This window comes from Caretta caretta, chromosome 10 (genome assembly GCF_965140235.1).
Source record: "Caretta caretta isolate rCarCar2 chromosome 10, rCarCar1.hap1, whole genome shotgun sequence".
In the NCBI taxonomy this organism is placed as follows: Eukaryota; Metazoa; Chordata; order Testudines; family Cheloniidae; genus Caretta; species Caretta caretta.
The window spans coordinates 56,730,271-56,753,272 of record NC_134215.1 but is presented as its reverse complement, the minus strand read 5'-3'; the positions used below and the strand labels follow the sequence as shown (position 1 = coordinate 56,753,272).

The following is a 23,002-nucleotide window of genomic DNA, read 5'->3' as shown; positions in this document are numbered from 1 at the left end:
TTGCTGGACTCAAGAACCAAAGGGAAAAGGGCATGCCCCAATTTGCTTGGGGTGGGTTTTTTTTGCTCATGGGTTGTGTTATGAATCCTGTTGGTGGTGTTTCCCCAACATAATGCCACATTGTTTCTCTCTGTTATTAAAAGGCTTTTGCTACACTCAGGCTACGTGCTTGCGAGAGGTATTACCTCTTGGAGGCGCCCAGCGGGGGTGGTATATATTTGTCCCAGGTCACTGGGTGGGGGCTCGAGCCAGTTTGCATTGTGTTATTGGAATGGATCCCCTAGATATTGAACCCGGCCCTTGTTGCTGCCAACTCTGACAGGCAGAAGGGTTACAAATGTGAATGGGAAGCTTATGGAGGGATTCAAATAGGAGTAGTCAGTGATGCCAACTCTTATGATTTGACTGCAAGTCTCATGATATTTGCGTTTTTTCTTAAAACTTCAGCTTCTGGAGTCATGTGATTATATGAGAATCTCAGGGTTTTTTTGTTTTGTTTTTTAAATGCAACATTTTAGCCCTCATGGTTGCACAGAAAACCCTTAGCACATTGGCCTTGTAGAAATCTTAAATAGCAGAAGGCAAAGAAAAAAATACCAGAATTTATTTATTTGAAATCATTACTTTAATGCCAATCTCATCATTTTTTGTGGCCTGGTTCACAATTACTGAATACCTGGTGTTGACAATACTGTGATGTGGTTAAATTAGATAATAAGAGGTACTGTGATTTCACATAATTAGTCTTCTAGGTTTTAACTGAGCAAAATATGTAAGCATATGCCTACATTTAAATCTCATTGACTACTCAGATGATTAAAATGAAACACATACTTAAGTACAGTGCTAAATTGGGGCTTTAGTTAAAAAATAGGTAGAAATCCTTTTGTAGGAAATGAAGTCCAAAGTTTCCTATGTAGCAGAATTTAGAAAATAATAATTAGCACAAGGTAATAGGACCTTGTCCCTTCTCCTTATATAAAACAAAATAATTTAGATGTATTGGCTTACTAGCTAATAATACAGTTAAGTACAGTCTGACTAACTTCCACAGCTATAGCGTATTTTTTTTGTGCTGGAATCCAGCTACCAGAATTTACACATTTGCTCAATTGCAATATATGTATATTTATTAAATACAAATCTAGATGCAATGCATTACTGATATTGAGAAATCAAATGCTGGAATATCAGAAAAAAAGTATTTCTATCACAACCTTAGGCTGGCTACATGGAACAGCTTGTGTAATTCATGGTGTACACTGAAAGATAATTACGTATTTACTGAGTTCTTGCACATGCACATGCAACTGCTGCTGAGGTCAATAGGAGTTGTACAAGTGTATCTGATGGTAGATTTTGGCAATCTGTTTTTTAATAAAACCCTCCTTAACCATAATGGTTAACCAGGGGAGGCAAATAGGATGCATGTTGCAAGGGGTCTGGGGGAACACAGAGGAGAATACGGAAATGCAAGAGATTAAACATTCTCCATGTGGATAAAAGCCTCCCTCTCTTCTCTTCCAGTATCCACTCTGCTATATCTCACGGATGTATCATTCCCCATAGACACTCTCCTATAGACTTGCTTCACACAACTCTCAGTCTACCTGGAGAACTCCTTGCCAGACGATCTTGTAAAGACCAAGACTATAGCAGGGTTCAAAAAAGAACTAGTTAAGTTCATGGAGAATAGGTCTAACAATGGCTATTAGCCAGGATGGACAGGGATGGTGTCCCTAGCCTCTGTTTGCCAGAAGCTGGGAACGGGTGATTGGGGATGGATCACTTGATGATTACCTGTTCTGCTCATTCCCTCTAGGGCACCTGGCATTAGCCACTATCGGAAGATGGACCTTTGGTCTGACCCAGTATGGAGGTTCTTATGCTTACAGCCAGAGGAGGGGAACTCCGCTTTGGTGGGCCACAAACTCTGTCAAGAAGGGCTCTCATCCTGTTAAACTCCAACCCAACTTAAACTTTTGGCTTTTCCATTTAAAAAGAAAAGGAAGATTTGTAAACAAACTTTTTAAAAAAAGACAGACAGGGTTAAAAGTGGATATCCACAGAATCCAGACAACAGTCCCTAAAACACAGTATACATTGTTTGGTGGCGGGGGGGAATCCTTTACAAAAGGCTTAGAAAAAGTCTGGAAATGAACAGCTATGGATCCAGCCAGTTTCCACTGCCATATAATCCATCACCATCGCCGCCGCACACATATACATAATGCTCATGCAATCCCAAAATTGCCCCAAAGAAAATGTGTAAAAAAATGCAAAAAGGTGAAACTATCTAATAAGTAGCAGATTATCAAAAACCCATCTATTATATTTACTACTGCATATATTTTGAAAATTTTCTTGGTATGCAATGTTAAGTTTAAGTGGGTGGTGTAAATCAGAGGTGGGAACAGTGAGTGATGAAGAATGATACGACAACAGGGAACTGGACGGATACCTTAGTGTAAAAGTCTGTCAGTGTTCTCCTGAAAACCCACTCTATCAGCAGGTGGCTAGAGGATGTCAAGTGGGTCTTGCTGACTCACTAGTGCAGATTCCTCCACTCAGATATAAAATAGATGTCTGTGGCACTCTAGAGGATGAGGGGAGTAAGGGTTTGAACTAATATATTTTAATTGTGTAGCAAGAGGTTTTTATGAATAATAATAATAGCTAGCTCTTATCAGCAAATCTCAAATCGGTTGATAAAGGAGGTCAAGATCACCCCATTTCACAGATGGAGAAACTGAGGCACAGGAGGGGGACATGAATAAAAGTGAAAACAGTCAGCTTTGGAGCTATGAAATATGTTGAGTATATGGGGATTTATTTAAGTATACTTAAATCTACTATTTATTTAGCTCTAATTCTTAAGATAATCAATTCATATTTGTATTCCTCCCCTGCCTCCCAAAAAGTAGTAATACTATTACAAGTTAGAATTGTAGCAAATTGGAAATTGACCTCTTGATAAGAAAAGCGGATTTTACAATACCTACTCACATCTTTCTAACTTTACATATATTTATGTAAATTATAAGGGAGCAAAGTTGAGACTGAGTGGAATGGTACAACTTGCATGGGTTAATAATAGGGGGAGAATATGTGACTTGAGTTAGGCAGCTGTATACCTTCATTGTTCATTTCCAGACTTTTGAGGATTTGGGGATTTTAAGTTATTCTATGGAAATTTGAATACTTTTCTAGCTTTTACGGCAGATTCCATTGTTTCAACCTAAAACTATTTCCTTATGAAAACTTTGTTTACTAATAAGACTTAGAGATTTTTATCAGAGCTCTCAGAGGACTTTCACCCCTTATGCCATGTTATAATTAACCTTTGTTTATATTTTATGAAATATGCCCTCGGTAGGTTGACACAGGTTGCCTGTAGAACAGAAAAGCAGTTTCTCATGCCTTCATATATTTCCAATATGTATAAGCACTTTGGCTCCAAATCAAAAATTTCACTGCAACCACCAGTCCATAAGCTATTAAAAATCCAGTGCAATTTCTAACATTGCCTCTATTAGACAAGGAAGAAACAAGATCCACATCTCGGGATTTAGACAGCAGTTGTTGAAACTATGTGAGAATGTCCCAGAAGAGGAAATAACACTAGTATTTTAAGCCAGAAATATTTCACATCTAACTGGTTGTGCATGAAACTGAAGATGTACTAATGTTTCATAAATTATAATTTCCTAATATTTTATAATATTTGGTCATATTAAAACTGGATGGGTATGGGAATAAACACTTGGGTAAATATACCTCAAAGAGCAATGAACATGTTAGCTTTATCTTTATAGTAATCTAGTAAATTCTCACCACCTGCACTCAAGGACAGAGACCTCTTCTCTTTTGTGATTTCTGCATGACCCCACTGGCCTCAACTCTTCAGAGAGCCACAACTGGCTCCTTCATGCTTCCCATGCCAGTGAGCCGAGCCATCCTTACTATCCATTTAGCCCAAGATGACTAACTTTTATTTCCCTCAAATCAACCCACTCTCCCCTCCTCCTCAAAAGCTTGGGAGAACATGTAACTCTTGCAACCCAGTCTAGCACCTGGTAGCTCTGTCAGACCTGGGGCGGGGGTGGGGGGGTAGCAGTTTCTAAGGCTTCTTAGAAACAAGACTTCTTACTAAGAACACATTGCACCATTTCCCTTCTCTCTAAACTGAGATCCTGATGGCTCAAGAGCCTCACTGGATATTTTCTTTCTTTGTACCACACAAGAAGTAGCCTCTAAGCTAGCTGGGAGTTAAACAATTTTGGGATCTCAAGTTTATGAGGAAAAAGAGGAAGTATAGTAGTGGTTAGAGGACTAGTAGAGGTCAACATATTTTTCCTCGGTCAGGTCAAGAATCAAATCAAGCCAAATATTTAGAAATTGAATGGATTTGTATACAAACTAACTACATTTTAGGGAATTTCAAATCCCTAATTGTAAATTTGCAAATGCTATGCTTAATTGAATAAAGATAATTTTTAAAATCTTATGAAGTGGTTTGCCCAAAGTAATACTTTTCTACAGCAAGATTCCAGGTTTACTAAAAAATCATTATATCAACTGTTTAAAACTATGTCGTCCATAGGTGCCGGAACTAGGGGTGCCACTGCCCCCCCGGGCTTGAAGTGGTTTCCATCATATACAGGGTTTACAGTTTGATTCATTGGCTCTTAGCACCCCACTATAAAAATTGTTCAAGCACCCCGATGTCATCTCCTTAAGAGCTTACAACCAATGCAGAATCCATCTGCGTGTATGGGTGCTTTAAGTGGATTCTAATGCATGCATTAACGTGCATTTACCTACATTTAACTTCATCTGCCATACTAGTATCCTAATTTTCTTAGGTCCTTCTGGAGAGCCTCGCTATCCTACCTAACCTTGAATAACCTACATAATTTTGGGTCATAAAGTGGCAATAATCAATTATTTATATTGTAGTAGCACAATGGGGACCCAATTGGGGTTCAGGGCCGCATTGCACTAGGCCCTTGTACAAATGCATAACAAAAAGACTTGCCACAAAGAGCTTACAGTCTAAGTATAAAATGATAGAGAAAAGGTGGACACAAGGAGCAGAAGACACAAGGTAATAGTGAGATGATTTTTTCACTTCACTTTTCACCACTGTCAGTGTTGTCCCACAGTATATTTCTCTCTTCATTCTAATCTTCTCCATGGAATGATCTGATCTCACTTTTAGCCCAGCTGATTTCTAATAAATTCACTGCTGCATGTAATGCAGGCCATTGCGTATATTGGACATAATTTATAGCCAGCAATTTAAGTTAAGTCTGCAGAGTCTACATTTTATAAGTTCATTTGGAACAGGCACATTAATATTTAATGACAATTACAAGAAACACACTGAATATTTGTGACTTATTCATGAGTGCCTGACAAACAAGTCCAAGCACTTCTAGATAGCAGTTGCTCAAATCTCTGGAGAGTGGCTGAAGAATGGCGCACAGGCCAACTAAAACATCACCACACAATGTGTACATGTCTGCCTGGTTAGTGAGCTCTGCTATTTTAATCCTTTCGTGCATTTTTGGAAGCCTTTAATCAGAGATGCAGTAAACTGTTTGAATTTTACAGTACATGGTAAGTGTAAATACTACCAGATTAAATGGTTTGGGTTTCCGTTCTTTGTATAAAAAATCCCAGCCTAAACATCTGTGCCTGTGAAGATTAAAGGACTAAAAACTCTGGAAATAGAAGATTTTTGTATCCATGAGTCACTGCAGAGAGCTACAAAGCCTGAGAAGCTTAACTGCCCCACCAACTGATTTCATCCACATCTGAAGGGACTTAAATATTTTCTAAACACTTGTGAAAGTAAGCTGCTCTGAATCAATTTAGCACAGTCTTTGTGTGACTAGAGCTTGAGACTTCCTTCTAACTGTGCCTAATCTTTCACACCAAGAGCACATCCATTGTTGGCTATGAGCTTAGTGTTCAAGACAGAGAATGTTGTCCACTGGGAATTCAGCTGAGATCATGTACTTACAAAGAAACTCTCAGCCCAATTTTTATCTCACTTGCAGTCATTTTACACTGATGCAACTTGACTGACTCAGTGGAGTTACTCCTCCTGATTTACACTGAGGTAAAGGAGATCAGCATCAGGCTCTCAGATTCTAGAACTGAGAGGCTTCTTCAGGTTAAGTCATTACCAAATTCAGGCCAATAGTCAAAAATATTTTAACGAAACTAAACTTTTCCTTCACTGATGATCACATGTTCCCAATACTTTAGGCTGCTGAACACCTTCTCGGAAGTCATCAGCACTCAACTCCCACCAGGAGTTGGAACTCAGTACCTTGCAGGATCAATCCTGCTATGCCAAAATGATGCTCTTGTCACTGCACAGTGTTTATTCACATGGACCCCCAAAACATTTTATTTATATGAACACATTGGCCCAGATCCCTGGCTCAAGCTAAGTCCCCTTTGCATCACTCCAGCAGCAAAAAAGGGCACTTAAAGCAGCCCTAAAGGGGCAACTGGCGATTCCCCCAATGTAGGCAGTCTGATTAACTTCCCTCCCTTAAATTTACACTGGGCCCCAAGTCTAGGACAGACAAAGTTAGGTCCCATACCTAGGGATGCCAATCTTGGTTGGATGTACTCCTGGAGATTTCATCACATGACAATCTTTAATTAAAGATTAATCCTTAATTGCTGGAGACCACATGCCAATCCTGGAGGGCTGGTAACCCTACCTGTACCTGTGAGGGATTTCAAGGTCTAATATCTCACAATTCACCTAGAAGTGGGAGATTTATACAATTGGAACGGAGAATCTCCCAGCTTTCCAGGCACAGCACTTGCTGTAGGCCCTGGAAGGTGCCAGGCTTAAAGTAGTTACAGTTCTGTGTATATGAAAACTATTTTCAGAGATCCACAATAAAGCTGTTCAATAATCCCTGATTTTCACAAGTGTTGATGAATATATGAGGGATAACATTCTTCACAAACATTATGTGAAAAAGAAGTGTGTCTTGTTTCTATCAGTTCTATCCCACAACTTAAAGGATGGGAAATTTGCTGAAAAATCTACCTCTTGCTGTCAAGCTATGCTCTAGAATCTAAGCTTTCACTTAAAAAGAAACAAAAACCTTCTCTCACTCTCCATAACTCATCTTCACTAGACTTTTGAACATCAAGCTAATAGTTTGTTAATTAACTTGAGGTACTCACTATGTTCATAAAGGCTAGTGTGGATTCTTCTCACGTTTGTTCCAGTGGTAAATTCTTCTACATGTGCATATTATATGTATGGAATATATGAATATGCAAACATTTGTCCTTTACCCAAGGGATAAGTCTCTCGGTTTAGGAAAATTTTCCAATTTAAAAACTGCTCCTGAGTCGACAGACAGCCTGGAACAATAGCTCAAAGAGATGTGAATGGCCTTGGATCCTCAACTCTGAAACTTTAAAGAAAAATAACTGCTATTGATATTTTATTATTAGTCATATGATCATAGTGCCTAAGAGTCACAGATCAGGACCTCATTGTCCTAGGCAGATAACAGTTGTGTTTGTACAGCATTTCACACCTGATGATTCCGAGGAGAAACACTGAGGTAATGCGTTTATTTCATAATCACAAGCGGCCTTTGTGTCTCTCCACATCTCAAGTGCCAAAAGCCACAACTGTCCCCTACACTCCTGCCAAAGTCTCCATCTTTCCCCACATCCCAATACCTTGATAGTGTGCAACTAAATCGGACAATACAAAACTTCTGCAGCTCTGGAAGTGAGGGAACAGTGTAAAATAAATTTATCTTAATATAAAAATATCACAGGAGCTACTGTTCTGATTGTAATTTTATTTTCATATGTACTTTGGTTTTTCATATTTACCTCTGTGTTTTTGATTCAGATGAATCTGAAGAAGAATTTGCAGAGTGTTGCATAATCCAAAATCCCTGAGAATTTTGAATCAGCTTGCCTTTTGACTAGCTTTCTACTAGTTTTAGTTTCTTACTTTCTCTCAAACCTGGGAAGTTGAACTCTTGGTAGCTCGCTTTTCAGATATCAGGATAGGAATAGTACCAAAGTGGTTTTTTAATTATCTAAAACAGATTTCTTGTAAAGTATATGGTGTACACAGATCACACCAAGATGTGGTATAAAATGTTTTATTGGTACTCATTTAAGGTGAACTGCTTAACAATATAATGAAGCTTTTGCAAACTCATGTTGAAAGAGTTTATATGTTAACAACATTATTTCCTGCATATTCATATATTCCATACATATAATATACACATGTATAAAAATTTCCCACTTTGACACCAGTGACGTGTAATCACTTGTGCACTGAAATTAGGCAACTGCTTAACAGTACACAGTTAACTACCATGCAACCATTTTATACAGGAAGGGAAATAAACAAATATGCAAATAAGCTAAAAGACAGTTGGGGTAAATAGAAGCTCTCACTTTCACTGTACAATCCCCCTAGTCTATTCAGTGACATTAAAAATATACTGTTCCTGGGAATCAGAACATTCTGTAATAAAGGGCTCCGTAATGAACACTGGATTGTGGAATCACTGAAGGAATCCGTTGAGAGAAAGAGCATAATAATCAGGGCAAAAGCTTTGGTTTGCAAATAATTCAGTAAACAATGATAGGAAAGAAAATATAGAAGCCTTATTTTACTTAGAAGTGGGCTATGCCTTCAACCTCTCTCTGGTGGTTAGACACGCTTTTAAAATTGTGGCTCCATACAAATTCAATCTACAGTGATTGCTTCAATCAGATTTAAGGAGCTGCTCAGGGAGTTCCCCCAACAGCAGTCGGACATGCCTTTCGGGCTGGTGGCAACTTGCCATGGTGTGGAGAGTTTAGGGAGAAGAGAAGGAAATAGTTGATCCTTGGGATTACTCCAGCTTGAGTTCAGAACTTGTTACACATAGGAAAACAGCCAGGAAACAAAGCAACTCCATTGACTTCAGTGGCATTATTTAACATTTACACCAATGTAACGGATAAGAATTTGGCTCTTTATGTCCAGAGAAGTTTCACCCCTAAAATTGTACAGTACATGAAAAATAGCTACTGGTACTCTGAAAAGGAGCAAGACAGCAAATTTTGTTGTCATAGTTCTCTTTTATCATAGCCACATAACGCATACAGCAATAAAATAGCTAAACACACCACCAAAAAATCTCTTAAAAACCCAGGAATATGTGCTTTGGTGGTAGTGCTTGGGAAGAGAATTATAAATCCTGCAAAGTACCAAACCTTTACACTTCTGTTCATAACAGTATGACCATTACAAGAAAAGGCCAAACAATATTTATTTAACAAAACTACACAGGAGGTGGGGAGACCAATAATGGAAAGAGTAATGCCAAGTAGCAAGAACATGCCTAATGGGTCAATCAAATCTCTCATATTGAAGGACAATGGAAAGTAGTTGGCCAGACAGGAATGGCATCTCAGTTTAGTAGATACTGAGGGCCACAGGTGCCGACTCCGTGGATGCTCTGGGGCCGGAGCACCCACAGGGAAAAATTAGCAGGTGCTTTGCACCCACCGGCAGCCAAGCTCCACTCTCCTCCTTCTCCCCCCTTCCCCAAGCATGCCGCATCCCTGCTCCTCCCCCTTCCTCCCAGTGCTTACCACCCCCTTGCCGCCTAACAGCTGTTTGGTGGCACTTAGGACTTTCCGGGAGGGAGGGAGGGAGAGGAGTGGGGATGCGGCGCACTAGGGGGAGGAGGCGGAGAAGAGGTAGGGTAGCGGCGGGAACTTGGGGAAAGGGGGTGGAATGGAGGTGGGGAGACAGCAGTGCAGAGGGGTGGGGGGCAGTCGAGCACCCACCGGGCAGAGGGGAAGTCAGCGCCTATGCTGAGGGCTTGATTGATCTTTTACTGTTAAACTTCTTTGTTTTTATGGCATTTGACTTGAAGCATTAATATTCTTTTACTGTTTTTCTAGCTGTGTGTCTACATGACACAGCCTACACCAAGAGAGCCCTCTAGTGTAGATGCAGTCTACACCAACAGAAGGAGTTCTGTCAGTGTAGGAACACTATCTCCCCCAAACAGTGCTTGCTACATTGACAGAAGCACTCTTCTGTTGACACAGATTCATCTATATTGAGATTTTGTTCTGTTTTTAACTTTTTATTAAGCCAAAGTTATAATAAAATGTTAACATACTATTTTGTAAATTACTTATTCAGGATCATTCCTGAATAAATAATATTCAAAGAACATGACGAAAGATTTTGGCAGTATTGCTATGTATAGACCAAGCCTCAGACACAGTTCTCTTTATTCTTCCTTTAAATCCAAACTCTTTCTAGTCCATCCATTAAAGTCCAGGTAGGAGAACACAAATTAAGCGTAAAATATAGCGAAGATTCAAATATTTTGTTTCCAGACTACAACTCATCTGTGTTTACTAATATCAGTGGGTAGCCTAACCTCATGATAAAGTACAGTCTATGTATACATGTGCGCACACACACAAGGAAAAAAAGCAGGCTAAAAGCTATCAGAAGAATCTGTTTTTCAAAAGTTGCTGATAAGCACAATAATCCACATCTCAGAAGTGATGTAACTTTAAACATCTGCTGCAAACCAGCCTTTATTTGAATCTCAATTTCAGATTCAGAGTTAATAGCAGAGCAGTATAAATAGCTCTACTATGTTTGTTCCTAAAGTTACATGAATCCATTCTTCATTTTTAGTTCACGTGGTCTGGTCCCTATAAATTTAACAATGCTCATCAGTTTCTAGTGACCACAAAAATTCTAAGTGAAATTCAATTGCAACTAATGTGTTTTTTGATAAACTGAAGTTTTGCTCTTGAAGGCAGCAGAAGTTCAGAATAAGAAACTGAAAACAAAAAGAAAACTCTCCCAACTAGTACTGTTGTCCCGACAGCCTGTTTCCATTTGCACTTCTGCACTATTTAAGTAATTTGGCTAATTTTCCTCTCTAGCTAAATTTAGGCTAGTGTGCCAAAAATGGATTATTTTTGTGTGTTTCAGAGCCAAGTAACCTATTCAGCTCAGCTCCTGCAGGATTTGCTGAAGAAGAGTTTTTCTCTTCTAAAATATTTCTTACTATATGTTGGCATGCAGGACCAGACTTTCATTTCTCCCCTAATATTAACACAGCCAATAAGCCAAATCCTATTAGAAGCATATCCAAAGCAGTGACACGAGTTAATGAAAACAAATGTTAGTGTACATGAGAAAACTACAGGTGAATTTTAGTTCAAAAGCAATATGACTTCCAAACAAGCTGAAGTAGGATACAAGTTTCCAAACCAGCAGAGAACTACTCCAAGCTGCTTTGAAGGAAAAAAACATTCCTACCACTGATATCTTTGGGGGAGGAGTGGAGGGAAAGGGTGTTAAGGAAGAGAAATAAAGAATAAAATAAATTAGTAAGACCGTCCCCATAATGACAGAGAAAGAGGAAAAACCACCACCCAAAGCCTCTGCCTATGAAGTCATAAGATACAAGGTCCCAGCTGCACTGTAGGTGAGTTAACTGCACTGAGGTGCAGTTAAATTGGATTCCAATCAGCTGCTTTGGGGATTATCTTCATTTTCCAGAAAGCTTCAGAGTAAGAAAATAACTGGACTATTTACAAATATTTTAGGAGAACATTCACCCAAGTATTCAAGTCCAGTACTCGGATTATATTTCCTGTCTTTATCTTTCAGAGCAAAAACAGCTGTGCAAGGTGCAAAGTGAGCAATCATCGGAGGTGAAAGTGGGCTGGTACAGTGTGCCAGTAAGAAGTGGCTGCCGGCTTGGCCTGTACGCATCAAACATTTAACATCACTGCTCCTTTTGCCCCACCCAGGGCCGCCGAGTGGAGTGGGGGCAAAAGGGGCAGCTGCCCCATGGCCTGGCGATTTAAAAGGGCCCAGGGCTCCTGGCCGCTGCTACTGCAGCAGTGGCCAGAGCCCCAGCCCTTTAAATTGCCACCAGAGCCCTGGCAACATGGAAGGGCTGGCTGGGGGAGGCTGACCCCCAGCCCCATCCCTTCTACCCTAGGCCCCACCCCTTCCGAGGGCCCTGAGCTGGGCCCCCATACCGGTAAGACTTTTAAGTTACTTCCACCCCTGGTAATCATACTATTTCCAGCACCACAAACTAAAGCACCAAAGACTTACAAATATGCCCAAGGCACACGCATAAAGACCAGTGTTTAAACAGTCTCTTTAATCCCGGATACTGGCTCAGATCCGCCCATTTAATGTGTACTTTAATTTTTAATTCCATAAAGCCTTGTAAGAGTACATAAGAAAGATGCCAAACAATGCTAAGTTGTATTGTTCACTAGAATTTTAGAAAGAACTACTGCTCCACTGCGGAAAACCTCTCCCTGAACATGTCTGCTGTTCTGCAATTTCCGTCCACAGAAGCAAAAGGAGCTCCACATGGAAATACATATAGAAACTGCTAACAGGGGACAAAGTTACTCCCTCAGCAAACATACACCAGAATCTCAACATAAAAGCGGGAAGAACTCCTCCAGTGACAAAGCTGAGAGTTGACACTTAATTAGACAGATCTCTCTCTTTGCTGTTAGCTGCTCAGGCTGTCTTGTTGTCTGGCAGTTGATAGGTGGGGTCAGAGGGGTTTTGGGAAGTTTAACTCATAGACTTTAAGGCCAGAAGGGATCATCATGATCATCTAGTCTGACCTCCCACACATTGCAAGCCACAGAACCCCACCCACCCACTCCTGAAATTGACCCCTAACCTCTGGCTGAGGTACTGAAATCCTCAAATCATGATTTAAAGACTTCAAGTTAAAGATAATCCACGATATACTCTAGTTTATATCTGGAAGGTTGGTAACCCTACTATCTGTTGCATGTAAGGGACAACATGTAAAACCAGCAGCATCCGAGAAAACTGGCAAGAAACCGCACCACAAATTGCTCCCAATGGTGAAATGCTCAGTAATTATTATCCTTAGTGACATCACAAGGAAGAAAATGCCACTAGGGAAGAAGGCTAGCTGGTTGGGGAACCTTCCTCCCTTATGACGTCATTTTAGCAGTGACATTCCCCTCCTCTCTACCCTTTAAGATTCTGCCTTGGAGGCCACTTCTTTGAGTTTGCAGAGAATGAATGACAGAGCCCATCCAACACCAGTCCACAAACATCCAGTATGGAAGGCACTAGTCAGTCTCTCTCCCAGCAGGGGACTGAGAATCCAACCTGCATCGGGCAATAGTGTGCCAACCAACACAAGGGCACAGGGCCAGCCAGCCTCCCATCTTTTTTAAATAATAAATTCCTGCATATAATGCTTAACAGCAGAGGTATTTGCACCAAGTTACTCTATGTTTCTTACACTAACACACCACAGTGTTACTTCTAATGACACAAAACCTGAATTTCTGTTGCTTACCTTTCTGTGTTCAACTGACGTCTGTGGGATGACCAGCTGAAATCCTAATACCACTATGAAGCCGAGAAGTCTGCAAAAAATAAATAATACTGAACGTGTATGTATTGAGGATAATCACTGAACCACACCACATACCCCAGCTACCTGTCTTAAAGCTTGAGCCTACAAAAGCTTAGGCACTCGAATAAATTTACTGACATGAGTAGTCTTCCTTGAAACATCCACATAACACAACATTTCTTGGACCATATAAGTTGTATTTCTGCAGCATGCTTGTGTGCATGTGCCATTCGTAAAGGCAAAATATACCAAGCAACTTACCAGCATGGTAATAAAGAGGGTAGTACTGGGCAAGCCACACACACAATTTATTACTACAAACCATATCCCACTTTATGCTCGAATGAAGATGAAAGCTAACATTTTCAGAAGCATTCCATTAATTTTGTACACCTCCATTTTTGGGTGCCCAAACAAATACATTTCCCCTGATTTTCGAAAGTGGAAAGGAAAATTTGGCTATAAACATACAAAACCAAACCCCACTTCTTAGTTTCTTCCTGAGCCATGACTCCTCCCTCCTTAGTATAGTTGTGTAAAATGGCATTGAGGAAGCACTGAACATGCACAGAACCTCCATGACTGCAAGGGAACAGGTTCCTCTCCAGTCAGCTGTGGAAACTTTCTAAACTTTATAGCACAAGAGCTAGGGGGCAGCAAGACAACTCACCCAGCACTTTCTCCAGAGACTTTCACCACACCCAGGTGCCCAATACATGGTTCAATGTTTGTTTATGAGCCCCAGTCCCCCTGCGTCTCTCCATCCATGGCATGTCAACAAGAAGAAAGAGTGCTCAAGATTTGCAGATAGCATCTGGGCAACCTCTGCTCCCCACTCCAAGTGGAGCTATAGGCCCCAAAGTCCAAGCTGCTTTTGAGTCTCTCTGGCCCTTCTTCCACCAACCAGGCAGGTGCGGATCCACCCTCAATAAGGGGCTTCCTTGTCACAACTATATGGGTCCAAATTTAGCTCAGTGAGGGCCTCATTCTTGGCCCTGTTGCCAGCTATTTTGTGCTGCTCAAAAGGCTGCACTAAAGGGATTGCTGGTCAGAGGCACACCAGTTGCACCTAATACTTTTCTGTGATGTGTTTCGGTTCAGGGGTGCAATCCAGACCACTGAGAGGTTGTGTCACTACCTTCCCTGTAACCCTGGGTGCCTCACAATACTTTGCTGCTGTAGCTCTCAACCTGGGCCACTCACAACCAGCCTACAAGCAGGAGGGTCATACCCTGAGTGTCTGTGTATAGCTGTAGCCCTGGTTTAGCAGACTCTTTAACACACCAGTCACACGCTGGCTTCCACCAGTTTTAGTTACAGCCAGCAAGATGACCCCAACATACTGCCAGTCCCAAATTTTCCCAAAACAGCATGCTCTGTAATGTCCGGCCCGCTCCTGGACAGCTCAGAGAAATAATAAGGCCTCAAAAGACACAAAACCTACCAGCTTGCCACATTAACAGGAGTTAACATTCACTTTAATTCAAACACAGCACTGGTAATTTAGATTAATGATAAAAAGTTTATTAACAAAAGATGACCGGATTTTAAAGGAGTTCAGGTACTAAAGGAGGAAGGTGAAAAATTGTTCTTGTTAACCTCTGAGGATAGGACAAAAAGCAAGGGGCTTAAATTGCAACAAGGAAGGTAAAGGATGGATATTGAGACCATTACTCCTTGTTCTGTCATCTGCTACCACTGAGAACAGTCTAGATCCTTCCTCTTTGGAACCCCCTTTCAGGTAGTGGAAAGCAGCTATCAAATCCCCCCTCATTCTTCTCTTCTGCAGACTGAATAATCCCAGTCCCCTCAGCCTCTCCTCGTAAGTCATGTGCTCCAGCCCCCTAATCATTTTTGTTGCCTTCCACTGGACTCTTTCCAATTTTTCCACATCCTTCTTTTAGTGTGGGGCCCAAAACTGGACACAGTATTCCAGATGAGGCCTCACCAATGCCGAATAGAGGGGAATGATCACGTTCCTTGATCTCCTGGCAATGCTCCTACTTATACAGCCCAAAATGCTGTTAGCCTTCTTGGCAACAAGGGCACACTGTTGACTCATGTCCAGCTTCTCGTCTACTGTAACCCCTAGGTCCTTTTCTGCAGAACTGCTGCCTAGCCACTCGGTGCCTAATTTGTAGCAGTGCATGGGATTCTTCCATCCTAAGTGTAGGACTCTGCACTTGTCCTTGTTGAACCTCATCAGATTTCTTTTGCCCCAATCCTTTAATTTGTCTAGGTCTCTCTGTATCCTGTCCCTACCCTCCAGCGTAACTACCTCTCCTGCCACTTTAGTGTCATCTGCAAACTTGCAGAGGGTGCAATCCACATCATCCTCCAGATCATTAATGAAGATATTGAACAAAACCGGCCCCAGAACCGACCCTTGGGGTACTCCGCTTGATACCAGCTGCCAACTAGACATGGAGCCATTGATCACTACCCATTGAGCCCGATGATCTAGCCAGCTTTCTATCCACCTTATAGTCCATTCATCCAGCTCATACTTCTTTAACTTGCTGGCAAGATTACTGTGGGAGACCATATCAAAAGCTTTGCTAAAGTCAAGGAATAACATGTCCACTGCTTTTCCCTCATCCACAGAGCCAGTTATCTTGTCATAGAAGGCAATTAGATTAGTCAGGCATGACTTGGCCTTGGTGAATCCATGCATGGTTGGGTAATGTGCTTTACGGAGGTGATATTTCTAAAGCTCACCATGCACTAGGTAACCTTTAGTGCACACCAGCAGGATACACACAGATCAATTAATGTGCAACGTCTTAGTACGCTTTAGAAATCGTCACCTGATAGGGCATATTACCCCACCATGAAGACAAGCCCTAACAGACCAGACAGAATCCAGCTGCACTTCCCACTCACAGCTCCCTTCTCCACAACCGTTTAAATATTCTACATTGTTTCAGGTTTCAGAGGAACAGCCGTGTTAGTCTGTATTCGCAAAAAGAAAAGGAGTACTTGTGGCACCTTAGAGACTAACCAATTTATTTGAGCATGAGCTTTCGTGAGCTACAGCTCACTGCTCAAATAAATTGGTTAGTCTCTAAGGTGCCACAAGTACTCCTTTTCTTTTTACATTGTTTCAGATACTTTCAGAGGGGGGCTGACAAAACTCATCAGGAGCAAGGTGTCTTGTACAGCGACTCCTTGGTAGCATTGAAACAGTTAACTGAAATTCTACTCAAAAATGACAGCTAGGCATTTAAACTCCACTTCAAAAAAATGAACAGTATGTCACAAGCTTTAAACCAAAGTGCTATTGAGTTGTTAGGTCCTGATCCAGGCCTGAGTATTTTGGGTTAGGTCCCGGGAAATCTTCTCCTGACCCATCTTCACCCAGCACTAGGGTTACCGGTATTTGACCAGCCTGGCCTTTTTTTGTTTGTTTGTTTTTAGGTATTGCCAGGAACAGAATTTAATCTGCCAGAGTTTTTTGAACTGGCTCTAAAGATTTTAATTATTATCACAATACACTGGGATATCTAGTATTAAAAGTTTTTGTGTCCAGCTAACAATGCTACTATGTTGCTGTTAAAAATAAGAAATTGCTGCAAATGGCAAATTCAAGCAGCAAATATAAATTCAAGAAATAGACTAAATAGATTTTCTTTATGTATAAAGTTCCAGAAAATTCACATTCAAGTACACAGTTAAAATATAGAATCAAGGCAGTTTGGGGGGAACGGGGGAAGGATCTCAGTGAAGACAGAAACAAACAAAGCAACTTGGAGAAACACGACTAAGGTAGGAAAATGATGTTATCAATCTTATCTATAGCTCTTATCTCTCTAGATATTATAAAAAGTGGCTGTTGATGTGGGTGTGTGGAGTTACCTTGTGGTTGGGGTTGTGGTTGTGGTGGGCTTGCCTTGTGAGGAGCATGTTGGGTTTTTTGCATTTCAAAAGGTGGTAACCTTAACCAGCACTCCTCCTTAGGAGAAGCAGGCAAGCCTTTTTATCTTGTCTGGTGGATCGTGATTGCCTACTGCCTTCTCCTGGCTCTTCTAACTCACAGAGGGGCAAATCTTGTTGGTTCCCCCAGTACCAAGCTTGAGTCGCTTCTCTAGGCAGTGTTTGGAGGTCTATACTCACTATCCCTCTTTCCCAGGTCATACGTCTCCTTCGAATAGGTGTATCAGGGCAGCAATGGCTCCATCAAGGGCAGAGGAGGCCTGATATACACTATCACAGGGGCCTAATAAACAGAGATACTTTTTTACACTTGCCATTTTGTTACCACAAACATAGAAAACTCAAGAAAAACTGTTTGATACATTAGAAAGATATTCGTTTGCCTTCACTGACATACTGTGGGTGGGGGAACTGGCCATTGGATAATAACTATTATATAGTGCCTATCACCACCTCATTATCATGTTCTAGTCCTCTTGCTCTAAGCAATAATCATTAAAAGGATAAAAACTAAAGCTAAATTATTAGGCAGTGCCAGTCTTGTTTTCTTTTCTTTGTTTTTAAATCAGAACATTTTAAAGCCTTTTTAAAAACATGCTGCAACTTTTATTGTTATTTGTTATAAAGTAGCACCCAGAAGTTCCAGCTACCCAAAGTCAGACCCTCTGCATACACAGTAAGAGACAGCCCCCATCCTGAAGAGGGGGCACTTCCACACAAGGACAAAGGGAGGGAGAAAACAGAGGCATAAAGAGGGGAAGTAATTTGCCCAAGGTCATAAAGAAGATAAAAGGCAAAACTGGAAATAGAACTCAGATCTTCCTATTCCCAGTCCAGTCCCCTAACCACGGAACACACTCCCTTCCCAAGTGTGTCCTGTAATCCAGTAGCCACATATGCTTTTCCCCACGGGAAGGTGATCTCCTTCATAGTGCCCCATTTCAATGAAGTTTTAATGGAAATATGACAAACTCCTAGCTAGAACACAAATCACAGACACCCTCTGGCAGCCTCACATTCTATGATCCCCATACTAGTTTTGGAACATCTGATTTGCTCCAGCTGAATACCCACTTTACTTTTTCAGAGGTCTTCACCCTCTGTCTGGCTTCTACTCTCCCTGTGCCCTCAGAAGGTGCAATAGGAAGTTCAGCATTTGCATAGGGAAACAAACTTTCATGAACAGCAAAAGGCCAGGCTCTGTCGATGGGCAGCACATTTCTATAAATACATTTTAATAAAATCCTGCATGACGGTGGCAATTCTATAATCTTCAAAGCAAATTACTTACCAGATTAAAAGTTCCCACTTCAAAACTAAACTCCTTAGCATGTGTGTGATTATTCTCTGCCAAGCTTTTCCTGACCAGTCTCTAAAAAGGGAGATTACAATTCAGCATGTGTGTGCACACATGCACAGGGACAATGAGGGTAGTTTATAGTTTGTCTCTGTGTATGTGCTTGGGTCTGCCAGAAACATTTGTTATTAACCTACTGTTTCACGCACATAGGAAATCTGGCAGGAATACTTAAGCCTTCCTAAGGAAAGCTTCTAGGTTGAGGGGTTTTGATTTTTTTTTTTTTAATTTCATGTTATTTCACTTTGACTTAGTTGACTTTGGCCACTTCTCTGGAGTTGGTAATTTTATTTATCATGTTTGACTAGTGCTAAGTTCTCTAAACTACAAAATTAGGTTTATCCTGCTCTGAAGATTTGTTACAGACATTCTAAATACGTGGGAAAGCCAAAAAAATACCGAGCACACATCAAAATTAAGCACAACATTCAAAGTGGAGTATGTAGGGATATATCAAACTGTCAAACCAAAACATCCATCTCACACCCAGTGGAGAACACAGCAAAGTATTCAGTCATACTCCCTCATAGTGGCAATGCCACCTTTTGTTTAAATCAACATCCAGGGAGAGATTTCCTGTTGAAGACACTAATACTCTTATCTGGGGAGAAATGTCAAAAGGCCTTCCTCCCCCACAGAAAACCCAACAGTCAGAAAGATGCCCATAAGAATCCCTCAGTGAGTTTCTCCCCTACTATTGATTATGATGGGGGGACAGTTATCTCCTCATGGTATAAGCTGTAGGGCCACTTTGTATCATACCCTTTGCCTCTGGTAGCCATGGTGAGTGACTTCCCTGAGCATGGGGGCTTCTACGTCTGTCTGTGTGGCAGGCTGGGAGAAGTCTCCACAGAAAAGATAGTACTGTTATAGGCTGCAATATAGAGAAGATCCATTCGGGTGTGAAATTCAAGCTGAAAGCTCAAGACAGAAGCAGGTCTGGATCTGGTGATTTGAGTCCAAAGTCTGGCATTTGAAATTCAGAAGAGAGAGGGTTGGACCTGAGGGGTCACTTCCAGTCTATTTTCACACAAATGAAAGGAAACACGCAATGCCCTAGCTGTCATGAATATGTGAGTGAATCATTCCAAGAACATACACTTTCAACTTTGAATTGCAATGTATGCATTAAGAATAAAAATTATTTAAAAGGCCTTTACTATAAATGGGAGTCATTAGATCTCATCAAAAATGGTAAAAGATCTGCAAATTACAAGAAATCCTGCTAAGACACTGACACAAGGTGAAAAGAAGCCCTCCTGGAACAGGAACAGGAACAAGACACTGGGAACTTTCCAATTCTCCCCTACCCCCCTCAAAGATTGCCCTTGCCTGATCGTTCTAAGTGATCTATGTACTTAACCATTCAATCATTTGGACTGGATTTTGCATTAAGCTACTAATGGTCCAAATAGTTAAAATACCACATGCTTTTAAAGTCTACAGATACACAGTCAATCCATACTTGTTGCCTTTGGAAAGAGTATATTAAATCATTAAAAATAATGTTATTGTACAACTTACCTCAAAGATATGATTAAACTGTCTACCATGATCCTTGAATATGAAGCCTTCAGTGTGTTAGAACGTAATGCAGATTACACACAAATCCTACAGAAATAGAGAAAAAATAAATATTTGTCAATACTTATGCAATACTTTCCAGGATGCCTATGAAATTAGAGATGGGTCCCAACCAAACATCTGTAGCTGAACTCCTTTGGACTTTACAGCAATTCAGATCAGAACTTAAGTTCTACCCCTATTTAGCAAAGCACTTGAGTACATGCTTAAATTTAAGCACATATTTAAGTCCCGCTGAAGTAAATGGGACTTAAGGAATGGACTGCCGAATCATGGTCTGAATAACAAAGTATAAAGAGCCAATGTTAAAAACGGTACTTGTCTTTTTATTTCATGCCTCTGTTACGGCACTTTGGTGGCTTCAGTTCCCCTCTGGTGCGCCACCATGCGCCATGCCATTATTTCACAACTGCCTCACACGGGCTCAGGTCGTTTAATTTTTTTAGGATATGACAAAGATTTTTTTAAAAGGGTTTCCAAATGTTAATACCAATACCCTTTCTAAGCATTCAAGTGCCCACTGGAGAAGATAAGACTCCTTTGTGGTCCAGCCAAAATGCAAGAGCCAGTACATCCTCGCTGAATTCATCACATAGTCTGTCTAGCTATCTTAGGTATTTCTATGGCCCCATTACCAGAGTTATCGGAGTGCCTCACAATTTTTAAAGTACTTTCCTCACAACACCCCTGTGATGTAGGGCAGTGATATCAACCTCACATTACAGATGGGGGAAATCAAGGCACAGAAAGGCTTAGTGACTTGCCCACAGTCACACCAGAAACCTGTGGCAGAGCAGGGAATTGAGTCCAGGTCACCCAGATCTTAGGCAATGCCTTAACCACTGGACCTTCCTCTCCTAGTTATAGAGCATTTTATATTTGTGACTCTTAGTTTTGCAAACACATACATGAGTTCTGTTAGCCCATTATATCATGTGCATAAGTTCTGAAGTGTTGGGGCACTGGGGATTCTTTGTCTGGTAAAGTTGCAGTCAACATACTGGGTGTCCAATAGCAGCAGTGGGATTTTGAAATATGAATGAGACAGGGGTGGCGAGTTGTATGGGCCCGTGGTGCTCAGGCTCCAGGAATATTCAAGGCCCGGGGGCCCAGCTCCACCAATGTTCGGAGCCAGGTCTCTCACCCAGCCCTCCCCTGTAGCGGCCCCCAGCCCCCGCCTGCCACCCCCTTGCCCCGGAGAGTCCCTGCCTACAACACAAGAGCAGCGCTGGAGGCAGGCTGAGGCGACTGCTGCACCTGAGGAGGGGAAAAGGTGCACACATGATTGGCAGCCCTCCCCTCCCCCAGCACCCACCGGGAGGTGACGCCAAGGGACTTCTGGGAGACGGAGTCTAGACCTCACCTGAGCAGCTGCTGGGGCTTGGGTGAGTGTCCGACAGTGTGATTCCCCCCTCCCCCGGCCTCGCCTGCAGCCACCACTCCTGCCCCACAGTGGGCAAGGGGCAGCCCCATCCCCCATGAGGCTATGGTGATGGGCAGCAGGCTGCAGCGGGAGAGGAGGCCACATGTGATGGCAGTCCTCTCCCCCCCGGCATCCACCACAGGGGAGGTGAGGGGGCTTCCTGGACCTGACAGGGGCCCAGCCCCTAGGAGTACGTGGAGTGACAGTGCTAGGTAAGTGTGCTGCCGGGGGTGGGGCAGGGGAAGAAGGGGCCCCCTCCCTCGGAGCTCCCCTCAGGGAGAGGGCTGTGGGGACTGTGGAGTCCTCCTCTCTGGCCCCAGCCCTTGGGCAGCCTGCCTGCACCCCAAACGCCTCATCCCCAGCCCCACCCCAGAGCCCACACCTCAACCCTCTGCCCCAGTCCTGAGCCCTCCCACACACCCCAAATCCTCATCCCCCGCCTCCAGAACCTGCACCCCCAGCCAGAGCCCTCACCACTCGCACTCCAACCCTCTGCCCCACCCTCAGCCCCCTCCCACACTCCGAACCCCTCACCCCCACACCTCAACCCTCTGCCCTAGCTCTGAGCTCTGCCCACACCCCGAACCCCTCATCCCCAGCCAGAGCCCTCATCCCCCACACCCCAACACTCTGCCCTACCCAAGCCCTCTCCCACACCCCAAACCCCTCATCTCCAGACCCACCCCAGAGCCTGCACCCCAAGCCAGAGCCCTCATCCCCCCCCACACCCCCCCACACACATTGTGCAATATAGGGAAACCTATTAAAAGCCTACTGTTTCCAGTCCATTTTTATATTATTTTTAAAAATACATATTGGCTTACAAGGCAGGTGTGGGGAGGCAGGACTTGGACCCGTTCTGGGCACCACCAAAAATTATACAAACCTGCTGCCCCTGGGTGAGAATCTAGAAAATCTGTTTCAGAGGAACAAAGTATAGTCCTAAATTTAATTTCATGTTAGGAATGAACCTATATCTATGCATCTCAGAGCTGGATCAAGCCCTGCCTATGTTTTGCCATTTACAAGTAGTTATGTGTTGAAATGCAATGCGGTGAACAGAAACATTAGAGCATTGCTGCTCAAAGATAAGGAGCTAGCAACTTCTGTCAACCAGCTAGACAATTAAAAGCCAGCTAGAGAAAGACTTATGATAACTTTCTTTAAATGGATACAGTTAAGTGCCCTATGCCAGAAATATGGATTGTTTATAGATAATGG

At 42.2% G+C, this 23,002-nt stretch overlaps 1 protein-coding gene across 1 annotated transcript in view; it reads right to left on the bottom strand.

Moving 5' to 3' along the window:
* Positions 1-23,002, bottom strand: part of THSD4 (thrombospondin type 1 domain containing 4) — a 612,634-nt gene that overhangs the window by 556,493 nt on the left and 33,139 nt on the right. The window contains exons 2-3 of the mRNA XM_048867069.2: positions 20,299-20,385; positions 13,425-13,494 (exon numbers count right to left, since the gene is read on the bottom strand). Coding sequence (XP_048723026.2) covers positions 13,425-13,494; positions 20,299-20,327 — 99 coding nt within the window. The 5' untranslated portion in view covers positions 20,328-20,385. The remainder of the gene's footprint in view (positions 1-13,424; positions 13,495-20,298; positions 20,386-23,002) is intronic.